This window comes from Penaeus chinensis, chromosome 16, assembly GCF_019202785.1.
Source record: "Penaeus chinensis breed Huanghai No. 1 chromosome 16, ASM1920278v2, whole genome shotgun sequence".
Taxonomy (NCBI): domain Eukaryota; kingdom Metazoa; phylum Arthropoda; class Malacostraca; order Decapoda; family Penaeidae; genus Penaeus; species Penaeus chinensis.
The window spans coordinates 3941767-3956979 of record NC_061834.1 but is presented as its reverse complement, the minus strand read 5'-3'; the positions used below and the strand labels follow the sequence as shown (position 1 = coordinate 3956979).

The 15213-nt window shown below is 35.4% G+C and overlaps 1 protein-coding gene across 5 annotated transcripts in view; it reads left to right on the top strand.

The window, feature by feature from the left end:
• The first annotated feature begins 496 nt into the window (after positions 1-496).
• The window catches only part of LOC125033642 (proton myo-inositol cotransporter-like), a 28360-nt gene continuing 13643 nt past the window's right edge, over positions 497-15213 (top strand). The window contains exons 1-3 of one of the 5 annotated variants that reach the window (XM_047625321.1): positions 497-719; positions 8177-8306; positions 10778-10875. In XM_047625321.1, coding sequence (XP_047481277.1) covers positions 8185-8306; positions 10778-10875 — 220 coding nt within the window. In that variant the 5' untranslated portion in view covers positions 497-719; positions 8177-8184. Of the gene's footprint in view, positions 720-5386; positions 5415-6045; positions 6191-8176; positions 8307-10777; positions 10876-15031; positions 15082-15213 lie in introns of those variants that run through there. The other 4 variants (XM_047625320.1, XM_047625319.1, XM_047625322.1 and 1 more) reach the window with 4 other exon arrangements.

Sequence of the window (15213 nt, the reverse complement as noted above, 5' to 3'; positions counted from 1 at the left end):
ATTTATATACAGACATACATTCATATATTGTATATATATATATATATATATGTACATATATATATATATATATATATATATATATATATATATATACACATTGTGTGTGTATAAATAAATATATATATAATATATATATATACATTTATATATATATATATATATATATATATATATATATATATATATATATATATATATATATTATATGCTAGATTCATACCTTCGCGAACGACACCAATTTCTAAACCTGAGGATAAACCCGTCTGTGTTTGGAAATGAGGTAAGTCTGTTGTTATCTGAGATGACAAAAGATATGATCGGTATTTATCAGTAGTGGTGGCGATGGATAGGTAGTCTCTATATCAATTAACGCGTATGAAGTGTATTTACTAATTGGTTTAAATATAGGCCTGTAAATAACGAGGGGTTCGATGCCTCACTTAATAGTGGCCTTTTTACGCTCGTTACGGATAACAAGAGGTTTTCCTTTAATATTTTAATAATGATATTGATCACTGACTTTTGAGCCACTGAGATGCATATATGATAAGAAATGATTCGCTGCTGCCCATCCACGCAGATATATCAGTGATCGGGAAAGTTCCACACTGTTCAGTCAAATAGTTTCATTTTCTGCGTTACACAAAGTTTTCCGTGCGTAGTCTCTACATTAATGTATAGAGAATATATTTACTGTTTCTTGGTTTAAAAAAAAGGTAAGTGAACAAGAAGTGGTTTGCGGTTTTATTTAACTGTATCACTTTCCTCTCTATATGGTGAACAAGAGGCTCATGTTTCCATGTCATTAATGATTGATTTCTGAGCCACTTGGATTTGTCCATCCACACAGACAGATCAGTGCTCACGAAAGTACCACAGTGGTTAGTCTTCACCAATGTTTACTGTAGGTCATACATTTTATCTTTCAAGTGTAAACTGCATGTTAATTCATGTCACACACACACACACACACACACACACACACACACACACACACACACACACACACACACACACACACACACACATATATATATTGAAGTTATTACAAGTAGTTGGAGGAAAGAAAATGTCTGATTTAGGTGCTTTGTAATTACAGAGCGGAAAAATTAAAACAACGATTTCGAGGCAAAAAAAACTGATGTAACATGGACACTTCTCGATTTACCGACTCCAGTTTAAAGGGCTGCTTTAACATCCAATAATGATCCACACTTGGCCTAAAATTACCCCAAGAAACAGCAAACAAAGCGTGTTCAAATGAAATAATCCCATAAAATCTAAGAAAATGAAGCTACTTTATTTCAAACTAAGAAAATGTTGATTGCAAGGTATCCTTGGCCGACACCCAAGTTTTGGAATCCCAGGGTCTAACTAAATCCGTAATTATTGAATATGAAAACTTTACTTGTAGTATGGACAATGTTAAGTGAGCTGCGTGGTTAGTTATATAATTGGGAGTGTATCGTCTTTTTCCAAAATTGATAATTGAAGCTGGCAAAAGCTAGATAACCGGAAGTCGCTATGAGGTTGTAAAAACGCCTGTAAATTAAATTTCCTGTGTCTTTTAAATGGTTCCTCCATCAGCTTGTCCTCGGAGTTGAAATAATTACGAAAGACATATCTGGAGATATGGAATTTTGTTCTGGGGCCGGATACTCAAAAGGAGCCTTATACGTTCAGAACTCCTCGTCCAGCAAGTTGGACAAGATATTTTGACGGGCGAGCAAGACGAGATGATGTCACAATAGCATTTTTATGTAAACAATGGTAGAATTGTTTATTTATGGCCATATATTGTTATCAAAGGGTATTTTGTGTTTGTCAGTTACAGGTAAGTTATCAATGCATCAGAGAAATTACAAAACCTATGTAGCGTCTAAAATAAAGACACCGTTAAGTATAATAGTAAACTTTCGAGCCGGTTGCATTGTGGGCAATGAAGGCCTCGTTGCCCTGCTCCCCGACTAGTCTGGACGAGCAAGAGGAGTTCCGAACGAAGCAGGGGCGGATCCAGAATTATTTTGAAAGGGGGGCAGTTGATAAAGTCGGGCGCTGACAAATCTTCGGTAACTGATTGATATTGACCATCACTATGTTGCTCTAGGAAATCAGTTTAGTTTACATAGTAGGTCATGCTCACTTTGAGTGGTTTGAAAATTGTTTATGGAAAGTTTTAGCCATGCTACCTTTTATACCCTGCCACTACCTCGACAGAGAAATATTGTCATTCTATGTTTTATAATTACTTGTTTTATGATTTGACAATGAGAATGATAATTGCCGATTATATGTTTCGTTTTTGGATGATCCGAGAACGATGAGGCCGCTGAGGTTCCTTCGTCAGTATAGCAAAATTCATATCATAGAAAAGGGGCGCCGCACTTCCAAGACGGGGCAGCGAGGGGGGGGGGGGCAACTACCCCCAGTTGCCCCCCCCCCCCTAAATCCGCCACCGGAACGAAGCATAATATAAAAGCGAGCTGGAGGTCTTAACTGTTTTGCGGCGACCTAAGTCACGGCCTGCCCAGGGCGCAGTACTTGGGACTTGGCTTCATCTACTTGGCCTTATCCCCGCTTTAGTTTATGATTTGCGAAGTTCTAGCTTTATCCCCGCTTTAAGCCCCGCATCGCCGTAACTTACTCAAGGCGTCGGGTCAGTAGCCACTCAGGCGGCTCTTAAGGAATCTTGACCAACCACAAGCCTTAAATGCTAATTAGCCGAGTTGTTTGTAAACACAACGCTGTGCCCATTCCGTGATATAATGAACCTTTTTAACTAATATGTTTAAGAGTTAGTAAAGCAGAAATATGCAAGATTTCATATATAACAGAATGACCTTACAAACGGAATGCATGAGTACCGTGGGATCTACGAACAAAGTATTGTCTCCACGAAAGCAAGACCTTGGTCGAATGGTTGGCTAATATCATTAGAGTAATATTAGGTTTAATTTTTATATAAATTACCAGTGTAACAAATAATACCTGGAATAAGTTTTAAAGGCTTAACTATGTCTGTATATATAAGGTAATCTCATTTTTCTCTGAATCATGATGATGTCCAGCCACCCACAAGCTACGTTAATAGTAATTAAAATAATGGCATTAACAGTAATATCAATAAAGACATAAAACCACTACATCCGAAGCGAAGACAGTAGCCTACTTATGCTAATTTTAGTGTAATGCCTTGAAGGTATACGTCTATTGGCAAAAGCAAATGACATATTGGAATATAACATTTTCTTCTTTAATAGTCCAAAGTTCATGCACACATAATAACACTATAATATAGCGAAACACTAATTGTAGCGTATTACCCTAAGGCCCCCAAAAGGGTCAGTTATGGTTCGCCGTAACTGCTGCCCTCCCCCTGACTTTCTACGGTGTCTTGGCTTATACCAATATGGCGGGTCCCTTGCTTTGTGTATGGGCCGTTGGAGCACTCGGCCGTAATCTGCTCAGTTCAGTTCAACGTGGTTTGCGAAGGGTAGCTTCACCCGGGCCTTATATATATATGTGGCCCAGCCTATGTCAGCTATTCATAACTGTTTCTTGATTCATCATAACAGCAGGTGCTCCAGTCGCCACAATGTAAGCAAGAGGCAACTTCTCACCACGTGGTTAAGTGGTCGGTGGTCCCTGTCTCAGAATTTGTGCTCAAAACAGTACTTGCAACGCCTCGATATAGTCAGTTTTCTTTATAACTTAATATCTTAATCTGATTCTGTGAAGAATGACTTTGGGACCTCTATTTCTTGATGAAGAGTGACTGTGGCATGTGAGTACCATCTGGCCTATGATGTCTATGTGGCTGGGGACCCAGTTTATGATCGTTCTTCTACTCAGAGCACAAATCCTTTGCGTTATGGAAAACAACTTGATCAGGAGGTAGTTGTTGTAAGGCATGCTGTGTGCCGATTGCCAATGGCTGCTCTAACCACGTGTCCTTCCCTCTGGTACGCGTGGACTAGGGCCCTCATGACCGCAAATGCCTCTGCTTGGAGCGATGTGGCATTGTCTGTTACCCTCACTGATGTGGCATCCTTGCTACAAAGCCGGCGGCAGAAGTCAAGCCATGGGATATTGATTATTTCTCCTTGACAAGCTCATGACTGAAAACTCGATCAGTCTGTACCCACGGTGGGGGTTCAACATAGTCAGGGTGTGGGGGGTCCATGCCCTTAACAAGCAGTTGCCCTTTAAGCTGATTGTATGTGACAGCCTTCAGAGTACATTATGTTACTGAAAATATTTTATTTATATAAAAAAGTGTAGCTAAAAAAGTCTTACAAGACATCATACTTGGCTAAATGTCTTTTTTTTACTAAAATAAAGGAAAATGTTTTGCATGGAAGTAATTATTCACTGTACCCATTACCGGTAATTGCCCAAAATGACACGAAATTTTCTGCACGAAGAATTAGCTGAATTGAGAACTTTAACAAAATACCATCACACTATAAACATTTCTTTATAAAATGGTAAAGTTATCAAAACCGTGGAGTGGCAGATGTATTGACCCACAGCCTGTTGGAGTCGTTGATATGCAAATGATTTTGGTTAAAAGCAAACCGTTTGAACAATTCAGCGATAAGACAAATTATCCAGTGAAAATGTGTGCTTGACCTTAGCACAATCTAAATACCCATATCCCATGTATTCTGAAATAGTATAGGTTCACACGGTTCCCTCTGCTTACTTTTAGAATCTGGGCGAAAGGCCAAAGTCGAAATAAGTACTATTTCGACTTTGTGAGAGACCTCTTGCCCCCGACAAGGATATGTGAAATGGCGATCTTGCTGCACTGCAAGTGAAAATTTCAGTGAGCGGCGCAACCTCCCTCTAAATAAAAAAGTACACTCTCAAATGCTAATAACAGTATACACAAGGCGAAAACTATATATTTGTTAAATATGGATTGCAAAGTCGGTGGAAATGCCTCTGGTACACATATGAAAAACTCTTATGGACTCGTATTTAAATGATAAAGGAAGCAGGTATATATTACTTTAAATTATTGCACATGTGTTTGCACACTCCAAGTGTTTGCGGAAATCATTAGTGACGATTCCAGTTAGTTAAATAGCTCCCTCTCGTCTCAAAAAAAAAAAAAGGCGCAACCTGTCTGAATATATGGTCTTTAACCCATATGATGTCCTAAAAAAACAGCAGATGGCGAATCTTTATATGCAAAAGTGTGCATAATGAAATACCGCAAAGTCCTAATGGTTTTATGCAAACTCTCCATTGAATGCAACATACAGTACGACAACTTTAGGCCCATAAAATCGTGCGTTTGGCAGCAGCCGTTGTCTTCACGGCGGTAAAAGAGAATTTGGATAAAATTTAGTCCCGATTTAATTAATCTCTTCCGGCGACGTTACCCTTGACAATGAATATCATATGTAAGTACGGTGTTTAGTGCCAAGACTTTAGCTGTCCATTCTTTCAGTCAGCACCTGTTATTTCATGTTTTAGCCATCTATGTATTGATACAATCTGCAGTTTTCATCAGCAATATTAATTATCGTATTTATTCGTTCTATATGAGACTGGATTACATGTAAGCTAACATTTAGCAGGATTATTTTTTCGTGGGTAAATATTTGATGATGCTAGTAATCCGTGACAATAGATATCAAACTAACACCTTACCCTAAATTACTTATTTATTTCTATTATGCATATTTATAGGCCTCTCTCTCTCTCTCTCTCTCTCTCTCTCTCTCTCTCTCTCTCTCTCTCTCTCTCTCTCTCTCTCTCTCTCTCTCTCTCTCTCTCTCTCTCTCTCTCTCTCTCTCTCTCTCTCTCTCTCTCTCTCTCTCTCTCTCTCTCATTCTTTCTTTCTTTCTTTCTTTCTTTCTTTCTTTCTTTCTTTCTTTCGTTCTTTCTTTCTTTCTTTCTTTCCTGTCTTTCTTTCTTTCTTTCTTTCTTTCTTTCTTTCTTTCTTTCTTTCTTTTCTTTTCTTTTCTATTTTCTTTCTTTCTCTCTTCCCTTAAATTCCCACGTATTGTTTGTCGAATATCTACTGTGAAGATAATGGACGGAAGTTTCGACTACCACAGTACCACTTGACTTGCGATGTCTCCCGTGCCACAGACGCAGAGATGGATGACGAAGTTCAACTTCTCTTACCTTCACAGAGTATGTTGGTCAAATTACACGTGACCTCAAGTAAACGGTAACGTATGTTAGACACACAGAAGGAAGTAATATTTCCTCATAGCCTAGTGAACAACCGGTGGTCCAATATAACCTATTGTTGAGGCTAAGTGGCGCATACTTGAAAGTAGTGTTGGGGTTAACAATGCATCGGATATGTGGAAAAAAATTGGTTATCGCATAAGTTAATTAGATATAGAGAGAATAATTATCACTGTTCGTAGATACTAGCATATACATTTGTGTATCTTGCATCTAAAGGCATGTGTGTATGTATGTATGTATGTATGTATGTATGTATGTATGTATGTATGTATGTATGTATGTATGTATGTATGTATGTATGTATGTATGTATGTATGTATGTATGTTTGTATGTATTAATTACCCGTCTATCAACCAGTCTCTCGCTCAACCTATCTATCCATCTATCTATGTGTTTATTTATCCAATTGCCTATCTATATATCTATCCATTTATCAATCTGTGTATCTGTCTATTAAGTACTGTATATGTATGTATGTATGTATGTCTGTGTATGTTTATTTATTTATCCATCTAATCATCTATCAATATATCTACCTCTCTATCTATCTATGTATCTATTTGTCTGTGTATCTATGTTTATATCTATCTATCTGTGTCCACCTATCTACACACACACACATGTACACACACACATACACGTACACACACACACACACACACACACACACACACACACACACACACACACACACACACACACACACACACACACACACACACACACACACACACACACACACACACACACACACACACACACACACACACACACACACACACACACACACACACACACATGTACACACACGCACACGCACACGCACACGCACACACACACGCACACGCACACGCACAGGCACAGGCACAGGCACAGGCACAGGCACAGGCACAGGCACAGGCACAGGCACAGGCACAGCACAGCACAGCACACACACACACACACACACACACACACACACACACACACACACACACACACACACACACACACACACCTACACACACACACACACACACACACACACACACACACACACACACACACACACACACACACACACACACACACCTACACCTACACACACACACACACACCTACACACACACCTACACACACACCTACACCTACACACACACCTACACACACACACACACACACACACACACACAGACACACACACACAGACACACACACACACACACACACACACACACACACAGACACACACACACACACACACACACACACACACACACACACACACACACACACACACACACACACACACACACACACACACACACAGACACACACACACACACACACAGACACACACACACACACACACACACACACACACACACACACACACACACACACACACACACACACACACACAGACACACACACACACACACACAGACACACACACACACACACACACACACAGAGACACCCACACACACACAGACACCCACACACACACACAGACACCCACACACACACACAGACACCCACACAGACACACAGACACCCACACACACACACAGACACCCACACACACCCACACACACACACCCACATCCACACACTTACACCTACACACCTACACACCTACACACCTACACACCTACACACCTACACACCTACACACCTACACACCTACACACCTACACACCTACACCCACACCTACACACCTACACACCTACACACCTATACCCACACCTACACCCACACCTACACCCACACCTACACCCACACCTGCACCCACACCTACACCCACACCTACACCCACACCTACACCCACACCTACACCCACACCTACACCCACACCTACACCCACACCTACACCCACACCTACACCAACACATTCACCTGCTGACACACTCACACTCACACTCTCATAAAAATGTCAGGTGCTGCTATTGGATTTCATATTCTGTTTTACTTGACAGACCCTGTGATGGGAACCAGAGGGGGAGGCACTCCTGCGGCCATCATTCTGCTAGCAGTATTCAGTGCCATTGGAGGTTTCCTATTTGGCTATGACACTGGTGTAGTCTCAGGAGCTATGATACTTGTAAGGTATATACTACATCCACATTGAAATTATGATTTAAACTACAGAGGTTTTCAGGTTATGATGTTGAACTGTGAGCTATGAAGTTTGCTAGATTTCTCCCCATCACACAGACACAGTGGTACAGACTTGAGAAGAAAGGCTTCAAAGTTTCACCTAGGCTATTGATATCAGGTACCAATACCTTATGATATACTTTTCTTTTGCTCAACTCAATGATAATGAGAGCCCAGGTGCCATAGTTGGCAAAGCATCCAGTTAGCTGATTGAGGAAAAAATCAGAAGCACTGGTATCATGAAATTATAATGCTCTTTATGCTTCTGGTTGCAGCATAGATGATGTTTTGTGCAATGAGGCTAGAAAGAGGCTTTAAGTCTATTTTTGAGGGGCAATTTCTCCTTAACAAATGCAGCTAGGGCCAAAAAAGTGCGCACTTTAATGTGCACAATTTAGTGTTGGCTCGACCTTGTATGACAAGATGCTATTGCAGTGATAATGAAATAGTAATAATGATCAAAATGCTAATGATGAAAATTATAGTAATGATGATATGGATGATTGATAATGATAATGATGATAATGATAGCTAATAATGATGATATGGATGATTGATAATGATAATGATGATAATGATAGCTAATAAAGATGATGATATTAATTATTATAATGATAATGATAATAAAAATGTTTATGATAATAAAAATGATAATGATAATAAAGATGGTAATGATAATAAAAACGATAATGATGATAAAAATGATAATGATTATAATTATAATTATAATTATAATTATAATTATGATTATGATTATGATTATGATTATGATTATGATTATGATTATGATTATAATTATGATTATAATTATGATTATAATTATGATTATAATTATGATTATAATTATGATTATAATTATGATTATAATTATGATTATAATTATGATTATAATTATAATTATAATCATAATTATGATTATAATTATGATTATAATTATGATTATAATTATGATTATAATAGTGATAATAATAATAATAATAATAATAATAATAATAATAATAATAATAATAATAATAATAATAATAGTAGTAGTAGCAGTAATAGTAATAGTAATTATTATTAATGATAATAATAATAATGATAATGATAATGATAATGATAATGATACAAATGATAATAATAGTGAAAATGATAATATTAATAGTGAAAATCATGATGAAGGAATATATAAGATAATGATAATAATAATGATAGTAATAATGGTAATAATAGTAATGATGATGAGGATGACGGTAATGATAATGATAATGATAATGATGATGATGATGATGATGATGATGATGATGATGATGATGATGATGATGATGATGATGATGATGATGATGATGATGATGATGATGATAATAATAATGATAATATAGTTCATGAAAAAAGGGGAAAAAATATAGTAATGATAATGATAACGATAATAATAGTAATAGATATAATGATAATATAACAATGATAATAATATTATAAATGGTAATAATAACAATAAAGATAATGGTCATGCTGACAATGCAAACATTACACAACCTTTGAGTGCGTGAACATAATTTTAATCTCACATTAATGAATGAAGGCCCAAAAATCACATTAAAATATTTTGTGTATTTTTGCAAGCAACAGAATCCAACTCAGGCAATTTCACAGAAGTGTTCAGTAAAGCCTTGTATGATGTGGGCCACTGGTAGTGAAAAAGCTCTGCCCAATGCAAATAATTATTCTTACAGGAAAAAGTCTTATTGGTTTTGGAGGCAGCAGAGTTCTCATGCACTTTTGCTTATTTGATGGTAAATTGCCTTATATTTTTGTGTATCATTCTCAGATATCATGGTGTGACATTTAAAGGAACATTTGAAAAGTTTGTTTTAATCATAAACCTTCATTGAATGATGATAATGAGAAGGAGATTATTGCTGACGGTTTGTCTTCAAGCATTGCAGTTCAGTTACCTCCCCCATACCTTTACTAGCCTTTAAAGCCATATTAGTGCTTTAATTTATATGTGGCCAAACAGTTGAATGACCATCAGCAATCTGGACTAGACTAGTAAAAGTCAATGTGCTTCCTTTTCTGTAAGACCATCTACTTTATATGGTGAAGGATGGAGGAGTTGACTGTGTTAGATTTGATTTTAGTGAGAATGTGGGTTGTCAGATGTAATGCATTGTAGCTGTTGGTTAAGGTTACCAAATGTGAATGCACTAAATGTAAACATGCCAAATCCAAGGCTCTACTGTAATTAGTATTGTGGAAATTAATATAATTGCTTACATTTAATGTGTTGAATCAAGAATTTTGAAATTGTGTTTCTTCTACACTGGGATGCTTGTTGCAGAAGAAGATGGATAGTAAGTAAGGAAAATGTGAACATATATATTTATATAGATATATTGTGTTTTCTGAAAATGTGCATTAAAGAAATGATTTATCAACAGAGATGAATTTGAGCTGAGCACAGTGTGGCATGAGCTGATTGTGTCATCCACTATTGGTGCTGCCTGGCTGGCAGCATTGGTTGCTGGTCCTGCAACAGGTTAGTTTTGAATTCCTACATCTAAAGGTAAAGCTTAGAGACTTTAACAGTTTTTAAGTTAGTAAAAGTCTTGCAAATGATCATATATCTAAACAACGCTTAACACCTCATACTTTGCAGAGCAGGATGTATTCCATACTAAGTTTTGATGTATGGCTTTGTTGCTTTTTAATTTTTCAATATTTTAGGCAATATGGAGTGATTTTATGCAGAAAATTATAAAAAACTTTTTATATTTCATATTTTCAACAACATAGTGAAAATACCCATTTTTTGCAACCATTAACTTTTGCTCACTTTACTCACATCATTTTCCTGATGAATTACATTGCATGAAGGGTAATTTATTCTTCCTAGTGTTGTTGTAAGCAAGAACAGACACCACAGTCCAGGTTCTGACTCATATACTCTTTAAAGCTCCTCTAAATTAATTCCTGGTTATTACACCTCAGTCTTCCCCCACACACTTTCATACATATCTCATTTATTTTTCTAGTGGAAACCCAGCCATTATGTGAATCACTTTATGAGGAGCAATTGATGGAGCTATAATAGCTATTCAGTTTTTCATTCATCCAGCTGCTTTCTTCTGATGGCATACGTTGTATTTATCACCTGTGAATGTCATTGCTAATAAATAGGGGTGTGATACAGTACACAAAGGTAGGCTGTTTAGTAATTTAACAATGAGTCATTTCCTAAGGATTCTTTTATATGCAACTTTATGCAGTCATTAGTGGATACTCTAATTTGTATTTGTATAATTATCATTTGAATTTCCATTCATGGAGTTTATGTGCAAAATATAAACTGTTGAATAGGTCACATAGATTTTGTTAGTTACATGTTTTGAGGAGTTAAGAATAGTTTTTGTCATATTACAACAGGTTGCAAATCAGTTTTAATTGCATGCCTGCATTATATATAATTCAGTGTACAGTAATGGAAAGAAAGACAACATCAACTAACATCCACACCCATTAGTACTGTTACTGTAGAAGTGGGTGTAAAATTCAGAGAAGTAGGAAGTGCAATTTATACCATGAACAACTTATACTCCCAATAGTAGATCTAATTTTGACTTACTGTACTTCATCCCGTATTCTTTGATTTAATCAGCTATAACTTGCTAAGCTACTGCTGACCCAACTATCTCTGATCTCCCTTTGATCTGATAGCATAACTGTTGGCATAAAATTTCAGGGGAAACAGGATTCTTACAAGCCAAGTGATGTATTCTGAGAATCATTTGTTATTTATTTCTCTTTTATTTTATACTCAATCAACCAGCAACATTTCAGATAAGCAAAAGAGATACTATTGGAATGTGTGTGTGTGTGTATGTGTGTGTGTGTGTGTGTGTGTGTGTGTGTGTGTGTGTGTGTGTGTGTGTGTGTGTGTGTGTGTGTGTGTGTGTGTGTGTGTGTGTGTGTGTTTATTTATCATGTGAATCATAATTTCTAGACTCAGAATGATCAATGACTGCATTTGGATTCATGATGAGCATATATATGCCCAATAAACATCCTGTTAACCTGCCTTTTTTTATAGCATTAGAAATCTGCATCTCTGCTGATTTTTTCATTTTCTTAATTCTGACACCTGGAACCTATTATTTTTTCATCATCATCATTATTATTATTATTATTATTATTATTATTATTATTATTATTATTATTACTATAATTATTATTGTTATTATTATAATCATTGTCTTTATTATTAATATTATCATTATCATTACCATTATTCATTATATTATTCTTATCATTATCATTATTATTATTATTATTATAATTATCATTTTTGTTATTGTTATCACAATTATTATTATTATTATTATTATTATTATTATTATTATTATTATTATTATTATTATTATTATTATTATTATTATTATTATTATTATTATTATAATCATTGTCTTTATTATTGATATTATCATTATCATTACCAATATCATTATCATTACCAATATCATTATCATTATCATTATCATTATCATTATCCTTATCCTTATCCTTATCCTTATCCTTATCCTTATCCTTATCCTTATTCTTATTCTTATTCTTATTCTTATTCTTATCAATATCATTATCATTATTATTATTATTATCATTTTTGTATTGTTATCACAATTATTATTATTATTGTTATTATTATTATTATTATTATTATTATTATTATTATTATTATTATTATTATTATTATTATTATAACATTATCATCATCATTATTATTGTTGTTGCTATTATGCTAATAATTATTATAATAATAATGGTAATCATGACAATAATAATAAAAATGATCATAGTAATTATTATTATTGTTATTGTTATTATCATTACTATTAATAGTATCATTATTGTTATTATTTTGTTTTATTAATTTATTTATATATTTAATTTTTTTATTATTGTTATTGTTGTTATTATTTTTTGCTAAGTGTTATTGGTATTAATGATATTATCAGTAGTACTATTATTATTGTTGTTGTTGTTGTCGTTATTTTTTTATTAATCAATATATTTTTGTTGTTATTATTACCATTAGTACCACCATTATTATTATTGATAGTATTATTTTCATTAGTAGTAGTATCATTCTCATTATTGTTTTTTGTGGGTGAGTTGGCATCATGCTGATTCAGTGAGAGAAAAAGACAAGTTACACATATAATTATAGTCAAGCCTTTTTTTTAACTTTTTTAAATCTGGCAATTGGTGTGAAATTCAAAACCTGCTCTTAATAATCTTGTTTTAATTGTCACCTTTTTGAGCAGACAATAATTTGTTTTTGAATTCTATGGTACTCATGAATTTCATCAATAAGGGCATTATTTTGGATTAGAAGTTATTAGTTAAAAACTTTTTGTTTGGCACGGGCTGGATGCAGCATTGGTTTTAGAAACAAATCAGCTGATGAGTGCTTACAGCTTGTGATTGTTTGAGATTCCCAAGAGCTTCTAAAAAAGGAGCTGTGACTGGCCATTGAGGAGTTGATACCATGAATTAATATCTTCAGGGACTCAAAAACAAATATTCTAAAGTCTCACATAAACAAATAGACAGTTATATTAAACCTTCCATGTCATGGGCACGGTAGGAAATAATTGTGTTAATCCTTTTATAATATTGGAGTATATATTTCTCATGATTGTCATAATCATACCTTAGTTATATATTTTGTTATAACTGATACTCATGTATATTGTTATTGGCATATAGTTATCATCTTTATAATAGGGTATGAAGAAAGCCTATTAAAACTATCCTATTCAGCCTAAAGGACATGTATAAGAGCAAGAGAGAAGCCACTCTCTCTCACTCGCTCAGTAATAGCCCTATGGATCAGTTTAAATAGTGAACTATAGCATTGGTCATGTTATTAAAATGTTGGAATATGAGTGTGTTTCATTACCCATTCTACCACGTGTATTTATTCCAGGTGCATTTGATACATTCTTGAATGAGAACTAAGTATAAAGAATAAACAAGTAAGAAAGTGGCCTGATCAAAGTACTATTACTTGAAAAAAAACTGTTCCTTGCTAATAAACTAAGTAATTATGATTATATAAGAAAATGGTGGAATGGCTACAGCTAATGTCATAAAACACCATCAGAGTATATAAAGCTCTTGGCTACTGTAAGGTCTGTGATGCAAGCATTTACTGAGCAGGTTTTCCTAGCAGACCCTGAGAGTGCTGGATATTGGTCAGGAACTCTCTAAGTTCAAAGGCTTCCCACTCTGCTAAACATATTGAGAGCTGCTATCAGGATCTCCAGGGACTCAGACAAGATAGCAACATTACTGACAGTGTTGTGCCACATTGATTTTGCATGACAGCATCTGTGGATGATAGCAGCTAGTCCAAATAAGCATTTAAAAGTGTTTGTGTCCCATTCCTGAATACACAAGAAGTAAGCTTGACATTCCTCCACCACAGTTATTAATAGACAGGCATACTATTTGTCTTATAATTTTTGCCAGAATTCTTTTGAGTCTAAGGATATCCCAGAGCTGAGTGCCTTTCTAATATTAGTGAAGGTTAAAAACTCGCATTGGTGATCTACAGGTATATTGAGCAGTATAATACCAAGATGACTGCTGAAAGTACAGCAATCCACTTTTCCCTTTCAGAGGGGAATGAACATGCCCTTCAACAGGTCTTTGGAATGATACCAGATTGCCAGATGGCAGCCAGGTTAGCACCCAACACTGAAGTTAGCAACTCAGCAGAGATGCTTCAAATGCCTACTTTTCCTTGGATATTGCCTCCCAAATCTTAGTCAGGATAAAAGAATCTTTCCTTAGTTGAGGATCAAACACTAACTGC